The sequence below is a fragment of the Corvus moneduloides genome, chromosome 7 (assembly GCF_009650955.1).
Source record: "Corvus moneduloides isolate bCorMon1 chromosome 7, bCorMon1.pri, whole genome shotgun sequence".
Classification (NCBI taxonomy): domain Eukaryota; kingdom Metazoa; phylum Chordata; class Aves; order Passeriformes; family Corvidae; genus Corvus; species Corvus moneduloides.
Window position 1 is genome coordinate 27,081,703 of NC_045482.1, and position 17,539 is coordinate 27,099,241.

Below are 17,539 nucleotides of genomic sequence, written 5' to 3' on the forward strand. Positions count from 1 at the left end.
GTTAGGATTTGACTATGGCAGTGCAGTTCCTGCGGAAGGCATCTGTGTGGTTAAAGAAGCACAAGATCACTGTGTTGGCCGTTTCTTGCGTGGGACTGCTTGGCACTAACCTTTCCTATCATGTGTTTCCTGAGCAGACGTTCAAACTGCTGCACGAATGCTGGTCAGAGGGGCAGCCAGCTGAGCTTTCAGAGAAGCTCTGTGGTGTGTTTCAGGATGTCCTTCAAGATACAGGTGTGAAGTCCACTGACTCCTACAGAGCCTTTGCAGCTTCTAGCTTCCACCCTGTGAGTGCTGGAATTCCCTGGCTGCCAGCAGGCTCTTTGGTGGGCATCCCGCCTAACTTTGATAGCACAGCTGAGGATAAAAAAGGAATAGTCAACCACGTTGTTGTAATAAATGGCAAGGAAGTAGACTGGGAGAGCAGTGAAGGCGTGGCTTTGAAGGAAGCTCTCACGTTTTCACTTAAAGCTCAGAAGTTTGCCATTGCCAGAGAAATTGTGTACTTACAGAATGGCAGCCCTTTAGCAAGTGCAGTTGTGGCTCCGACTTGCTTGGCTGGGACGTTTGTCTGTGGGAGAGCTCTAAAGCTGCTTCTGGGGTTATCCACGGGCCCCGTGATCCTCCGTGGCCTCTGTAACCTCGTCACTGCCATGGGAGGACTGCTCTGCTACTGCGTCTCTTCCGACGCTGTCACCTATCGCCTGGACTGCAGGGCTGACAGGAAGGCAGCCATGCTTTCCGAGGACTACGCCAGAGGTGGCCTTGAATTTTATGATAAAATCTTGTCCCGCAACAGGATTTTTCGTGGTCTGATGGGCAAACAAGGAGTGAAAATGTATGCCCCGAGTGGTAACCTTTTCCCAAGGCACTGGTTCAGAATAAAGTATACCCCATACACTTACCGGAGAACTTTGATTGTTAATATTTTAAGAGAGCTCCAGGCATCAGATGGGAGTGCTTGAATTTTAAACTTGTGAATTATGTATTTTGGAACACCGCTGTGCTGCTTTTTTTTCCCTTCTGTATCTTCATTAGAATTTTGGGGTTTATTTTTGCATATAGTTTGGGAAGAGTTATTGCACGTTTCCTGAATAAAAAAATTCTCTCTTAAAATATTAAAGCCTTGCTTCCAAAGTGCTCAGTTCTGTGTGCATCTCAAATCACAAGACTGCTGAGGGGGGGAAACTTTTCAGACACTGATTCGAAGTTCTGCTGCACTGCTTTGCCTTCCTGCCCTTTCAGTCTGGCAAATTGAGAGGGGCAAGTCCAATGGAGAGTTTTGGGATCATTATCGTTTAAACTGGGGTGTTTGCTGTTTTTCCTGTGGAACAACACAAAGATGTTTAAAAAAATGGGCAGTCTGTATCCTGTGGTTACATAAATACCAAGATACAGTGTTTCTGTTCTGTGTAAGTTCTTGTGCTGTGGAAATTCTTATGCTACAATCACCATTCTTCAATAGGGCACATTAGTTATGCTGCACTTCCTACCAGTACAGGCAGAGTATTACCAGCACCTGCATCATTTGCTTAAATATAGTTCTACTGTCTCCAGGACGTGGTGACTGCAGCATCACCATGGATATTTCCCAGGAGCAGTAGTATGTAACAGGACTGTTGTGGGTTGGTTGTTTTCTCACAAGTGGGATAAGAGTGTTGAGAAGAGGTTTTTCTGCTTGCTTTGGTATAGTTTTTTGTTTCATTTAAAAATACACATAGGTGTATGTCACCTGTTATGTCAATGAAGGCAAGGTATGAGACATAAGTCTGGCATTTAGTGCAGAAATTGATGAGGTCTTTGATGAAGAGTTGCCAAAGGAAATTACTCTCCTGTATCCAGCTGGCTTAAGAAGATTTTGTCTGGCAGGCCAAGCTTTGCCCAGGATTACTAATCTTCTGGAGATGTCTTTAGTGCATGGGCAGTAAACTTTCCACTATAGCCTCACCTTGATTTTTCAAGGTGATAATTCTCAAACTTTGTGGTTCCCTCTTTTCTATGTTTTTATTGCTGTTCCAGTAGCTCTCCCTGGTGACATCAGAGTAATTCTCCTCTTCTCAGCTCTGTCATCATTCTTACTGGCAACTTCTATTTTGTGTCTTCTCAGTCAGAGATGTGCTGAGTGTTGTCTTTGCCCTAGCTTTGTCCTTTCTTCATCTGCTATAATAAGAACTGTCATGCCTGTGTTTGCTCAAAGCATTACTGGGTTCTGTTTTCGTTTTGAATCACACAGTGACATAAAGTTGACATTCTGGCTGCTGAAACACTGCTGTTGCTTTCCATTGCTGAAGCCATGCATGTGAGATGTTTGAGTTTCTGCTGAAGTAATCTGTGCCATGTGCTTCTGAAACATCACTTACTGCTTGCACTTGTCCTCATCTCATCAAGTCATGAGACGTCTCTAGTGCTTTTTTGGCTGTAGGGCATAAAGCTATTGTTTTTGGGTCCTTTGTGAAAGAGTTTGATAAAATTTCCTGGTCTGTGGAATAAAGAGACTTCACCTCTAGGCAGGGATCTTTAAAAGCTTCAGGCTCAATTTTATTTGACTTGTCTTCCAGGCAAATCCAATATAAGGCATCACAGAAGTTCATTGGTAGTGTGACATAGTGATTCAAGACTGGAATATATTCCTGGTTTATATAGCCTGTGAGCTCAGTTCATCTTCCTGTTACTCCTTCAGACGAGTCTAAACTCCATGAAATATTCTCAGAGAGAACTTGGCCCACTTGGTTTATGTGGTTGAAGGAGCTGCTGCTACATAAAGAGTGCAGAGAGGAAATCAAAGCCATCTTGGAGATTTACAAGTAGCAATTTAAACAAAATTAAAGTAATCCACTTGTCTTTTACCACTCCTTACTGTTGCTTTTCATCAAGATGCCTGCAGCTAGTGTGGTTATTTGACATTCTCAGGGTGTAAAGCCCCAGTGGTGCTAATGGGTTTTTCAGTTCTGCACTTCATTTAACTCTTAACAGTGGGATTCTCCAAGAAGCTCCACGTATCTATAAATTGTATCCCATTTACCCCTCTTTGAACTTGCTGTGGCACAGTGGTGTTGGTTAGGAAGGGCTGGGTATTACTAAGACACACTCCCTTTCTTTCCAAAGAGAGATTCTTGCCAAGGGCTTACACACCTCCATCACTGTATAGTCGAGCATAGTGTCATACTGTCAGTATAGGGGAAATGGGAACTGAAATCACAACTGCTAAGTAAGATTTTCCTGAACTTTGGGAATGTGCAAGTTGTCCTGGAAAAGATTTGTTGTGTGTGTGATGCCAGCTAATTGTTGCTTGCAAGATCCCTGATGCTATTTGGCAAGTAAGAATAGCGCAACTCGAGTACATGGCCATGACAGTATTTGTGCAGTCTTTTATTATACTGCAAATGTTTTTCTCTAGGTAGAGCTATCACTGAAATCAAACATGAACTCCCCATACTGGTGATAGAAATGGTCTGGTTTTGAGAGTTCATTACAAGCAAGCGCCCCAGAATTAAAGGTGGAAATGTTCCATACTAAGAATGGTCTGATGTGGGAAAGCATGTTCATTTAGTGGCCCAGAAGGAGGCCAGACAAATCGGTTTGTAAATAGTGTCAGTGAACAGCCTCCCCCAGCTCTGAAGCTGAAAATCTGAGGAATTTGAAGAACTTGTTTTAGTATTAACTGGCTTGTAATTTGCTGCTCAGACAAGGCAGACTTTGTACAAATTTTTGTGTAGGAAAGCAACAAAAAATGTTAAGCAAAAAGGAATTGCTGGGAGATGTGGATAAAAGAAGTCTAAGCCTAGAAACCGTAAAAGCAGAAGTGTCAGTGAAGTAATGAGCTCTCATAAAAATGGATACTATCTACAGAAATGAAGCTCTCTGTCTGGTAAAGCAATTAAAGGATGAAGAAGTATGAGTTGCAGAGACCAAAATGAGTTGCTAGTTTAAACTTATATAAAATCTAGTTTAAAGAGAGATTTGCTTGACTGGTTTATTTGTGTTATTATCCTGAATGTTCTAGGTAACTGAAAAGAAAGTGATCCTTGTAACTTCTTTCTTATATAAATGCAATTCTTGCTGCTACATAAAGCTTTAGTGGGTGTTGCTGCAGGCGATGAGGGTCACCTAGGTGCTTTGTTCAGAATTCCCACTGAAGTGCAAGAAATGTACTCCAGGGCCTGGCTCACGTATTTCTTTATCCTAAAAATTGTGGTTTCTCATTGTGGAGATACCTTCAGCTTGTTTAATGATCAAAACCAAAAAGTTGTCAGAAAAGAGCAAGATTGAGAGCTAGACAGTTTTCTTGAAGACCAACAAGCTCTGGAAGTCATCTGATTACAGCAATTCCTCAATCAGCTGCTATGGGTATCTGGCTTCTCTTGGAGTTTACAGGATGCAGGAGCTTCAGAGAGAGGGAAATCTCCACCCAGGTGGCATGTGAGTGAAGGATGTGGAATTGCCCAGAGGGGTTCAGTTGAAGCATAGTGGTCCTTTACAAAACAGCCTTTTTTATTACAGCAGAGCACTGCTATCACCCCTTTTCACGTCAAAGTGGTTTCCAGAATTTGACAGATAAGATGGTGAGAGAGCTGACTGCAGAGCTGTGGAGCTTCTTGCCCTGCAGGGAAAGCTGGTGGTGTTGGGAGAGGGGATGCTGAGAAGAGCCTACTGCTGTCATTTTGCCCTTGGCTGTAGCAGTTGTGAAACAACCACAGTGACAAAGTGTGGCTTGTGTGGGTGTGAATTCGAATGTATGAATCAAATCACCATGACTGAAACACAGGTGGCTTTCACCAGAGGAACAAATGCAGAGGATCCATCAAGGAGTGAGTACTGCTATGTGCAGTATGTGGGCCACATCCTGAAATGGGTATCTGCTCCTGTTCATTAAAAGCTCTCTGTAGCAGGTGTGATTACATTAATATAAAATTAGTAAGTTGCAGACAATCTGCTATCCATGCATCCAGTCCCCCCTTGATTTCACTCATCTCAGCTGGAAGTGTATATTATGGACAGGCAGAATGCCTTTCAAGCAGAAGAATGCTAGTGTAGGAAGATATACTTAAGACTTTGGAATAAGGAGGACACCTTCAGGAAGAGAGAAATTTGGTTGTTGTCAAAACCAGACTTAAGAACAGAAAAACAATGTAATTATTCTTCAGGAGTTGGTATGATAGACAAATTAAACTGAAGGCACTGAAAAATGGCTTATGGATGTTTTGCTGGGCATCTTTTTCACTGAGAATATATTGGTTTGTTAAGCTGAAGTGAGTATATTCAGGCTGCTCAAACTGCCAAATCCATAAAGTGGAGAAAATTACTAAAATCTGGCCAGAAACCAGTCTGTTTTTCCCATCTGGAAAAGTACATGCCAAACTCTTTAAGCTTCATAGCCAGAAATGAACACTGAAATGTCTCTGCAGTTGGAAGTTTTTACTGTCCTCAGTAAGACCAAGTTTGCCGAAATCTATCCAGGTCTCCAATTTTGGGAGAAGGAACTCAGTTTGTGTCCAAAAATGCACTTTGAAAAACACAGCCAACCCAGGTGTATGATTTTTTTACCGCTACTTTAGTTTTTCTGTAGGAAAAACATATTGCAGGGAGAATTTGTGGTGCTCTGTGCTTGTTTGAAAAACTAATTGTCTCCCAAATCATGCTTACTGGAGAACTTTCTTCTGGTTTGGTTTTTTTTTTCCTCCCCCATGGTTGAACTGCTGTCATCTGGAAAGTTGGTCCCTTTTCCAGTCCTGACCTGGTTTCTCAGAACCCATTTCTACTTTGGTCTGCAGGAGCATTACCTTATTAATGTAGTCGAGGTGTTAACAGCTTCTTTCAATATAAATGAGTAACAGGTGAAGCTGTGTCCTCCTTTGTGTGTGGCAAAACTACTTCTGTAGAAGTCTTGCAAAACAGCAGATCTCATTAGGGTGCCTAAGGGTACTTAGAAAACAAGACATTGTGAGCCTGATCCCAGGTTCACAGTTCCAGCAGTTCTTGCGGAGTGAACGTGAAGAAAGGAAATGCAGTATCCAAACAACTTTTATCCAGTAACTGTTCAGTGGTTTAGTGCAGACCTGCTGACCTCTGGAAGCTTTGTTTCTGTCATATGCTGGAAATTTTCCAGTGGGAAAGTTGTTGTTTCTTCATTGTCTGTTCATTTCCCCTTGCTCTGTTACTCTAATTGCCTCTTCTGCCTGCTGACTCATCTTACAAGCTGCTTTAGCGTGCTCACGCAAGATTTGTGAACTTTTAAGTCACTTGCTGCTTGAACTTTCATTTGCACCTCCTGCTTTTTCCTACAGTACTTACTAGCCAAAGACCACAGCAGCTTCAATTCTCCTGTGTTTTACTATATTTAGTCTACATGCTTTTTCAGGGAAAAATGCTTTTGACTACATGAAAAATAGGCATTGTGGTTAAAACCCTTATTATTTTGCCACAAGAAAAGAATTTAGTGTTACTTTTGAATTTTCCATTTAGCATTACTTTTAAAAGATGTATTTCTTATTCGCTGTCTGTGGCACCCAGTTCACTTTTGATCTTAATTTGCCTCTGTCACTTTTAAGATGCTGATATTCCCTTTAAGCCCTTAGGAACTTTATTTCCTGTTCCTGAAAACTGCAGGGTATTTCATATACTTCTGTCTAGATGAGGTATTGTGAGTTGAGAAATAATAAGTAATGTAGTAGTGCTATTAGCTGCTTGTACTGGTGTTTACTTAGCTCAGGCTTCATTTGCCCTGGAAGCAGTTACTGCATTGCCACTGCAGATTTCACTGGAGCAGCCCCTGATTTACAGGAGTTGAAGACTGAATGTGATGGTTTCCTCTCCAAATTGCACTAAGCAACATGTGGCAGTGCAATACCACACTGGCTCTACCAGGTATGCTGATCTGAAAAGTCCATGCTACTACTTATTTCCAGCCAGAGATAATGGAATTTTGCAGAATTCTGAGTTACCACAAATATAATTGTCTATATCAACGTGAATTGGCTAACACTGAAGCCATAATTTGTGATATAAAAATTGGAAGTGAAATTTTAGAAGTGGAAACTAGTAAATTACACCACTGTTAACTATTAGGAGATTTAACATATACGGAAACAAAGATAAAACTATAATCTGCATTACTATTTGAAAGCTATATTGACTCTTGAATTACTACACAATGAAATACTGGATCTATTTCTCAGGGAAGATTGAAAATTAAGATCAAGCCATGTTGTAAATAACAAGCCTGGTTTAAAAAAAAAATCTTTTTTTTCCACATTTTTTTTTATTCTTCATTTTCTGACTATACTGGAGGCATCTATATAAATATTTTAGAAAACAGAGCAGGGGAAGAATTACTCTGTAGAAAGTTTTCCTTGTAAGATCTTTTCTCATTTGGGATGAGTTTCACTGCCTCAGTGACCGTGTTTTAAAAGCGTGTTATATAATTCTCTGTAGATACCCACAGACAGATGTATTTATGGTTTTTGGAAACTTCATGTAATGAAGTTACACTTGAAGTGTGTTTTATAGTTCCTCATTAATAATAGTTGAGAATTATGCTCATCTAAGGCAGCACACATAAATTCTTAATGTTCAGACATTCATTATATGCCTGTGATGGTTAGAAGTTGCCATAGGAAAATAAAAGCCAGTGATCCCAAAGATTATTATTTTTATATATTCTTTTAAGCAATTTAGAAAATTGTGTTCATCCCCTAAGAGTTCTTTCCCTTCGATTTCCACATTCTTCATCTTAACCTAAAAGTATCATGCTGAATATTGAAAAAGTAAAATCAAGAACCAGACAAACTTCTTATTAAAGTTTTCATTAAGCATGGCAGCACCTTATAAAAGGAAATGTTGAATCCATCATTTTATGGACGACGTAAATTCATGTCGCTTTTTGCAATCACAATTTAGAGATCCTAATAGTGTTTGCTTGTATCATATTTGAAGACAGCTGTGGCACAGTTGCAGGTGGCTGGATGAAAGCTCGGCATGTGTGTTGGCTTTACACCTATGAAGCAGGTGAAAAGGCAGAAGTTTTTTCTTGCTTTTCTGGCCAGAACGTAATTTATGTTGCAAATTGAAGTCATGCTTTAGCAATTGCAAATTGAACTGTAAAAACATTTCTTTCAATTTTTTTTCTTACTTTCCAACAGCAGAACTGGATATGTAGAGCCATGAAAATTATCTGAGAGCTGAATAAAAGGAAGAGTAATTGGGATTTTCTACATATTAGGGATTTCTTTCAGTTAGTATTAAAGAAAAACTTTCTGCTGAAACCTCACAATAGATGGATCAAAAGGTGCATTTTCTTCTAGAGTCATGTTGTGACCAGCTCTTTTTTTTTTCTGCTTATGCAGTGAGCAGAAGAAAAGAAACTAAACGTGGTGCCATGTTCTGAACAAGCAGTTCAGCTGGCACACACATTTATTATTTCCTTGATCCAGATTAAAAAATTTGCTTGCCCTGGAGAAGTGTTACGTGGAGATACCAAAGGGAAGTTTACCTGTAGCACAGATTTCCCAGATTTTACCATGGCTGTCTCTGAAATTTCTTTTATTCTGAGGCTGGAAGCAGATTTGATGCAGCTTTGAGCTCTGCAAAATGTGTGTGTGCATGTTGCAGGATCAGATATGTCCAAATTTTTTCTCCTTTCACTGAACATCGTTACCTTGGACTTTCCAATCTGATGTCTGATGTGAAATAATTGTTCCTTAGCTGGTATTTTATGGGTGTTGGATGCATGTTGGCTTCAGCTGAAACTATGAAAGCCTCTGGAAAAGAACAGACCTACTGTGCACTAGTTTTGTTTCATGGTGTTGCTCTGGTTTTAAAGATTTTCTACTGAGTTTTGCTTTGAATGGTATAGATAGAGCCACTATTGATGGCCAAATCCAGCAGAGGTGCTTGCCCAAAACCAGTAGGAGGCATGGCTGATGTTGTGATACAAATTGGAAGTTACGAAAGGCGCATCACCCAAGCCTGAGCACCTCTGCTTACTTGGCAGGCAGAATGCAGCAAGGGTCTGGACGTGACCCAGTTGTGCTACTGCCAGCCAATGAAGATTCCTGCTCAGCCACTTGGTCGCTGCTTCTGGATCTGTGGAGGGGATCAGATTGTTCCTATGCTCTGAGCCACCTGAAGCTTCACTGCTAGGATCAAACCCATTACCACTGGCATCTGGGATGTCCTTTTAACACATGGCTGGAGGAGGTGACATTGTGCCCACTGTGTTGTGTAATGTGCTAGCGTGCATGTCGAGGATATAAACCTGTGCTAAATCGTCTCTTCAGGCTTATGGTTTGTAGATTTAAACTGTAATCTCCTGGAGATTATATGAAAGAGGATGTTGCAGGCACGAATGGATGAAGGGGATCCTGTGTCATGGTGCAGGAGGAAATTTAGGAATTATGGCTCTGGAAGAGGAAGAGACAGAAGGAGTATTATAGTAGGTTAAACAGGATGAAGACTGGGCTACTTGTATCATGCAGTCCAAGGAACATTTGCATCATATCCATTATAGCTAATGTGGAAAGAGTTTAACTCCTTGGGAAATAAGGAACTGAAACCAAGAAATCCCACACGGTGGATGACCTAACCACAAAGCACTAATCAGGTTTTCCTTGGACAGATTATTTTCAGCAGTGTGGAACAGTGTCCCCTCTTCCTCCTTCTCAAGTTTTTTTTCACCTTTGGTTTTCTTTTAATGTTGGCTTCCTAGAAAAGAAAAAAACAGAAACAAAAACAAACCCCACCACCAACAAAAAAAACCCAACACTTTCATTCCTACTAAATAGGTTATGGAGAGCAAAAAGACTGCTAAATTTTTTCATTATGATCCAAAAAAACCCTTTCTATAGACTTTGGCACACAAGTATTATCACCTCGTGTCTTTTACAATTTTCCATCTTTACAGTATTTGTTAGCACTTTGTAATTTCTTTTAAGTTAGTTTCTATCCAGGCTATCGAAGAATACACAACATGAATTTCTTATTGCATGAACAGGTTCCATGAAAAGCAGTGTGTAAAATACAGATCATGTTGTAGCTGTTCTATTTTCTTGGCATTTAATGTGTGCATCCATCATGCCCTCATAAACTCATCACTGCGTTTTGTAACTCAGCTATTAAAAGTTTTCCACCCTGCAGTTGGTGGATGGGTTCACAGGCAGTCAGCTATGAAACAGTGATTCCCCTAGCTTAAAAATACTCTGTTTGCTCAATGTCCCTATAAATAATTTAAGGAAAATCACAAATTCAGAAGTTTTCCCCTGCCCTGTTTCTGATGATAATAAATAATATTGTGGACCAAAGAGCAATGATTGCCAGGCAGAGAACATCCAGGGTAAGCTTCTGTGTGTCAGATGCGAACTTTGTGTCCCTCTTGGCAGGCACTCACACGAGCACTGGCAGCAAATCAGTGAGCACATGTGCTTGAGTAACTCCTGCCCAGTGGGGATAACACTTGACATTCTCTCTGAAAGAGAACTTTTTTTTCAGGAATTCAGCAAAGCACAAAGACTTTGAGGACATGACTGCTTTTCCTGGAATTAACAGGCTGAATTGAGTTGCAGGCTGAGATTCTTTGGTTCACCTAACATTACATCTGCCATGTATGATACTGGATTTTTAAGTGCCAAGGCCATGCTCGTAGGAAAACTAATGTCTAGCTCGAGGGCTTGATTTCTGAGAGTCAAACCAAGGGGAAGGGAGACTGGCCCAAGGTTGCTGTCATCTCTTAATAAGACCAAAATGAAGTCTCCACACTGAGGCAACTGTGAATTATTTAGTTACCACAGATGGACAGGATGCCATTTGAGTCAACAGAGTTTGGCCAGAAACTGCTGTCAGAGATCTGGTTTTGCTCAAAAGCCTGGTGTAAGGCATATGCAGCAGGTGTCTTGTCTTGCCAACTGAGCCATTTTTGTTTTCCCAGTGAGCTTTGGCCCTTTAGCAGCCTGTTGTTCCCTCAGAAAGAACTGAATGAACCTCCTCTAAGAGGCATGATTTTTATTTGTGCCAAGATTGCCACTCCAAAAATAGGGTAGTTCCAAGGTGTCTATCATGTTCTGTCCCTAAAAATTTCTGTTTGTTCAATAATGGAAAAAAAATTATCAGCACAGCATTGCTATTACTCTCTGGTATCTGTTGGCCAAGCAAATGGTACCACATAGGCTTGATGTGTGTATTATTTTCAGGCAGCTCTCAGTTTGTGCTTACTCTGCATCGTTTTGAAAAAAATAGGGGTTTAACTACTTGCTATAGAAATTACCTCTAACACAGGAGATCTCAGTGGTTTATGTTTTTGGTGAGAAGTACATAAGAAAGAGAAGAAAATATTTGAGCAACCTGACACCTTGATCAATATGGTCATGCTTAGGTTGACCCAATGCCTTCATCCAGACTGTGGTGGGTGTATCTGCAGCCTCTGGAGAGCAGAGCCTGCTGGCTTCTCTGATCAGATACTAATGCAATCCCAAAGGATTTTGGAAACCTATATTGTGGGTGGATACCCCCTTTTAGTTCTGCAGTGTGTTTTATTATACAACTTTATGGGGATTTTCATCAACAGACCCATTCTCTAGTTTTGTCCAGTTCTACTGAGGGGGTTTTTTTCTGGTCTTTTTCCTGCCTACAAAATGCTGATTTTCCCTACTCTCTCATTACTCATTCATTAATAAATTTAGCAAAACAGATTGATTTTATTATGTTACATACAAGTATTTTGCAATCAAGTTTATGTGACGTAGAAAAATTGCCAAATATTTCTATTTTTTGTTTTCTGTCTCTGAGCCAGCTTCTCATTGATTGGCATCCCTTGATCACTTAGTCTTCAAAAACAGCTTTTTTCTAGGAGAAGATAAATTTCCATTTAAATTATTATATTTGTTTTCTGATCACTGTTTTGTTTACTAATTCAAGGAATCACAGAAAAACATCACTTTTTGTAGAAAAGCCTTATTGTGTAACCCCAGCCATGAGCACTACGTTTTTGAGATCTTTAGGTGATTAAAATTAGCATGATTGCACTATTAGTGGTGGAATAATACTGATGTGTGAGAATCTCTATTTTTATTGGCAGTCATCATAAATGGGTAGTTAGTTAGAAGTGAGGCTGGGGCATCAGAAGGGACAGGTGGTTCTGGTGCATGGTAAAATTGAATATATGGGGGGTTTTTTCAGACAGTTTTCTTCTATGGACATAGATTTAACATTTTCTGTTTCTTATTGTTTCTTTGAGAACAGCAGTTTCATATCGGGAAAATAATTTTTTTGTTCAAATTTCCCAGAATCAATTAATTATTTGGTATTTGAGATCTCTGATATTTCATAACCAAAAGTGACAGGGTAGGATTGAAGGGAAGTCAGAATATGTGGTGCCACAGCTTATGTAAACTTAGGTATTATATAAAGGAAGATTTAGTTGAAAAGAATGCAATATCAATTCATTTCTTTTACACATTTATTGTGTATCTGTAGGACATAAATCACCTGTAAGATTTATTTTCCAGTAAAATACTGAAATTACAACATTTCCATGTGTGTGTGTATATGTTAGAAGCAAGTCACAATTTTAATTCTGGACTAGAAATTCAGTTCATGTAAATTGCAGCAGCTCCTCTGAAGTCAGCAGAGTTACAGGAATTTATCCCACCATAAGTTCTGGACAGTCTGTTTTAAATAGAGCCCCAAATAGTCAGTCTGACTGTCCTGAAAGCTCAGCTTATCTAGACAGAAAGGTCTACTAGTTGACAAGGATCAAATAATGCATATTTTATATAAACATCTCCTCCTATTCCTTGGATTTGGTCATAAGATGCCTGTCTAGTTTCTGTTCAATACAGGAGCCCTTCCAGGGATGTCCTTTTGTCTTCTCAAAGCAGCACAGCACTGGCTGTCCCACCAAGATGGCAGGGGAGCAGTTGCCACATCCTGGCCATGGCTTCTCCCTCTGGATTTTCAGGGTGCTGTATGTGCCAGCCCAGCATGGGCTGGGGAGAGTGGCAGTCACCATTCTAGTCCCCCTAACCTCAAAGTAGAATGGGTTTTGTGCACTATCAGCCTAAAGATCCTGTATTTGGTCTGGTGTGTTTGGTGAGTGGCATTAACAAAAATTAATGTTATAGGGAAAAGCATTTTGTCCAGTTAAGTATTCATCACCAAACTGGTTGCTGCTATCCAGATTTCCAAGTATCTCGTGTAACTTCACTCCTATGTGAGGATGAGGATATCTTCTATTTGGGGATGTTTTCTCTGATGTCTGTTCTGCTTATTTAATCTTTCTTGTAGAACAGAGGACCTCTAACATGATACAGTTTTGTAGACAGAATCCACTTTCTTTCTGCAAGTATGTTATTCAGAGTCAACAAGAAGTAGAATGGTTGCACTGGGAAAGGACTGCTAGCTTGAGAACTCAGAGACAGAAGGGCTTTGCTGCAGAACAGTAAGAGAGCTTGAGACTGTCTAAAACTATAATCTTTTAATGTGCTAAATCTCAGTTCCCTAAACTCACCATCTTTTTATATTACGGTAAGCTTGTCATAACTTGTAGATGTAGGCTGGTAAATAGTGTATCTTATCTTTAGTAAATAGGAAAAAAAAAAAAAACTTTCCCTGTAGAATTTTTTCTACTTAAACTTACTGGAAAAATGCAAGATGGCATGAACTGTCAAGTACCAAGACACAGCAAATTTAGTACAGCTTTTTCCTGGGGATGAACATTCAAGGACACTGAAGCCTTTCTGTTTCAATTCTGAAAAAGATGCAGACAAAGTAATTACTAGGTTTGTACTCATTTCTTTTCTTTGCACATCAGGTATCAAGGCTCTTGCCAGTTTTTATTTTTGCAAGCCCAATTACCAGGTTTGCTTGCCAAGGCTGTAAAGAAACATCATTTGTTGACAAGATGGACTGACTAAGTGACATAATGTTCATGGTTGTTCCTTGCTACAGCTTCTTTGCTTCTGCTGAAGATTGCAGCACTGTAGTTTTGAGCTTTTGTTGTTGCTATTGTTTCTTGACTACTGATATTAAAGCTGCTTGCCCATAACAAAATAAAGTACATTGTATTTGAAAGATACGAGCATTTATCAAAGCTCTATTCACAGGGTTTGGGTGTCTGTGGGCCACATTTTCAAATGTGCCTAAAACATAATAAACATCTAGAGAAACGGAAGGTGACTAAGAGAGGCTAAGTGATAGTTTGCTCTTTGAACCCAATCTCCTGGTTATGAATATTTCTCTACTGAGCAAAAGGATTTGGAAGAACCTATTTCCACCTATTTTACCACGTGAGAAAAACCTATTAATCTCTCTCCCCTCTGCAGGAGTGCTATAAATGCACCAAACCATGAAGTTAAGTGTTTTTATACCTTGTAATGATTAATTGTCCGTGTTACTGTTCTTCTTTTAAAAGCAGGAACTATATAAAGCACTTCTTCAGGAAATTGGCTCTCTCCTCATTAAGCTAATCTTTTGCCCCGGAACATGAAGTATTCCACATGTTCACAATTGCTAAAACATGCCCTCACCATTAAGTCGTTAATGAAGGTACCTAAGTAAGAGATACCATTACAGTCATTACCTAGTGACAAGATACAAAATTATTCCGACACCTCATCTCTTAGGCTGAATTCTGTTCTCATTTGGTGTTTCATTATCAAGATAGGAATTAAAATAATAAAGTCAGGGTTTAGTGAATTTGTTTCTGATCTTGAAGCCATATGGTCCTGTTTCATGATGGTAACTGCTGCAGCCTTCATCTGTAAGGCAACAGCAGAAGAGTGGCAGTAAACAAAAATGTGAAAAAAAATCCTATGGCTTTTACTCTAAAGGACATGATATAGGTGAGTGCAAAATTGTGTAAACTAGAACTGGATAATCACCATTTACCATGTCTGTCACTGGACCACAGGATCCTATCCTAATCCACTCTCTCTCTCCAACAGCATCATCTGGGATTTAGATCTGGCCAGGACCTGTGCTGCTATTACCTTTTCCTTTTCAACACACCAGTGTTTTCTTTTAAAAGTAGCTAAGAATTAGATTTTTCTATGTTCAAAAATTACACAGTCATAAATATCTGACTCTGATCTGTCTGATCAGAGACCACAACGGACTTTTAATTATTTGGCAGAGTATACAGAGACCCTGTTCTGTGAATTGCTTTCTGTTTTTCTTATTTACTTTGAGGACAACATAGTAACATGCATTATTTTTAAGCAATGTGTGCATGTGTTTGATGTGTTTATTTTCTTTTGCTTCAGCTGCAGTGATCAGCAAACACAAGTGCAAAGCTGAGTACAGGTAAACTGTAATGCTAGTAAGTGGTTTGCCAAAGCCTCATTACTGGGAGGAAGCAGTAATGACAATTTGCAGCTAGAAGCATTTTTTGAGCAGCATTTTATTTTAGCAGAAGGGAGCTTGATCTGCTGAACGAGAGTAAACATCTGTGCACACACTGTAGGGTGCACCTGCACCAGCATTTCAGTTTGGCTCAGGAGCATGATTTTGAAATGTCTCTCCTAACTCTGCCAGGTGTGACTCCCCATCACCTTGGCTGGTTATCCAGTGCCACCCCAGAGCCTCTATGTTCCTGCATACCCCATGCCAGGCCAACAGCATGACCTGGAAAAGCCAAGCTCCAGAGGGCTGCCGCATAGCCACCACATTATTTCACACCATGCATTTGGAAAAAGCCAGCTCCTTGTTGTTGGCATTACCATAGTAGCAGTAATAACAGTAATAATGATAGTAATGATGATGTCTCACAACAAGAAGGGCCATCATGTAATGTGACCATGACCTTTCTAAGAGAGAGGGAGCCCTGATCATTATGGACACAAGCCAGCCTGTGCCTGCAGGAGCTGGGAGTCACTTGCCAAATTTTACCTCACAGTATGCACATCTTGTCTATAATTTATAGGAAGAAATACTTTCCCTGAAACTTAGGAAGTACAGGCCGTCCATAAGGTTTTGCACCACAAAATACCAGGGCTGTCCTGTTTTGGCCACTGGTGACAAAGGTGAATTTTGTTCATGGTGATGATGTGGTATTTGAAAATTAAAGGAAAGGAAAGGAGACAAAAGTAGCACCTACATGCCTTGGGGTTAAGTCTTGGAGAACATTTGCATGGCTGGAGAATTATTTATAGAGTTTATTATTTAGAGTCCAGTAAGAGCAGCATTTGCTCAGAAACTGGGGACTAATTGCAAGCAAATATAAATTGTTCAACCTTAAACAAATAGACAAGAAAATACAAGATTGAGTGTATTCAGGCATTAAAGGAAGAAAAGGGCAGAGAGATCAAAACCAACATAAAGAATGACAGTCAATGGAATAAGGACATACCAACCAATATATATGCAATGACTTCATATTTTGAAATTTTGAGTCACTTTTCCTTGGTTTCCTGTGTTTCTTTTATCTCCGTGTTGGTGCCAGAAATATTGTGATAGCATAGAAATTCACTTGTGTGCTTGCACGTTTGAAGCTGAGATTACAAGTACTTGGGGGCTAACACCAAGCCTGTTTATTAGCCTAGAGAGAACCAAGCTCCATGAATACCATTTATTCATTTGTAATAAATAAATAACACAAAGGAAATTGATTTGGAAATAACTATTCAAAGGAGGAAAGTGCTAATATTTCAGTGCACCATTTGCATGAAGAATTATTTGCAAAGTGTTATTCAAACATATATCGAGGTACTGAATAAGAAAAACATTTATCCATAATAAGTATTTGATAAAAATATTGCCCAGCTTTGCAATGAATAATTCAGTCTGCATTAGTAAGATGTGCATGACTCTGCATATATTCATATCTTTATAAATGCTATGGTAAATTGCTACAGGTTAATAGATACTTATATCTTTTTCTGTGTAGAATGCTATTAGGTCCAATTTCTCAAAGGAGTTGAGCCACCCAGAAGTTTAAATATGATAATGAGTTGCAGATACTTAATCTGTGTGTAAATCAGGCCATGGCAATGTTAGTCACAGGGAGACTGTTTGGAACTGGCATGGAGGGATAATGCAGCAGCCCAAGCTAGGGACATGTTCTGTAGGGCTCTGTGTATATTCATTTCACCCTAACCATCCTTTTATTATCAATACAAAAGGCATGCTTAAAATGGATACAGTTAAGTGTTTAAAAGCTGATTAGAATCTGAACAGATTGCTGATGGGAAACACCAAAAGATGGATAAGACTGATTACCGGACACTGTGATGAAAGATGACAAACCCTTGTGAAAAACAAGACACATAATCTAGAAAACTCACTCAGAAAGATCTCCCCACCATATTTCTACTTCTGTTTCATTATAATTGACATTTAGGCAGGCAGTGGGAGTCAAGCAATGTAAATAGCTGTGAATGTGGCATCCTGTTGTTAAGCCCTGGACAGGCAGTGAACAAACCATGTTCCAAGCCACAGAGATGTTTATGAGGTACATGTAAGAGAAGAGAGAAAAATAGATTGTGAAAGAGTAGTAACATTTCCTTTAGATTTAGCTTTTCTAAAAGCTCGTCATTCTAAAGCAAACTGCAGTTGC

General features: G+C 39.7%; 1 protein-coding gene across 1 annotated transcript in view; it reads left to right on the forward strand.

Moving 5' to 3' along the window:
- Nucleotides 1-17,539, forward strand: part of TMEM177 (transmembrane protein 177) — a 37,791-nt gene that overhangs the window by 2,982 nt on the left and 17,270 nt on the right. Inside the window, exon 2 of the mRNA XM_032114886.1 lies at nt 1-17,539. This exon is cut by the window's right edge and continues 17,270 nt beyond it. Coding sequence (XP_031970777.1) covers nt 15-965 — 951 coding nt within the window. The 5' untranslated portion in view covers nt 1-14 and the 3' untranslated portion in view covers nt 966-17,539.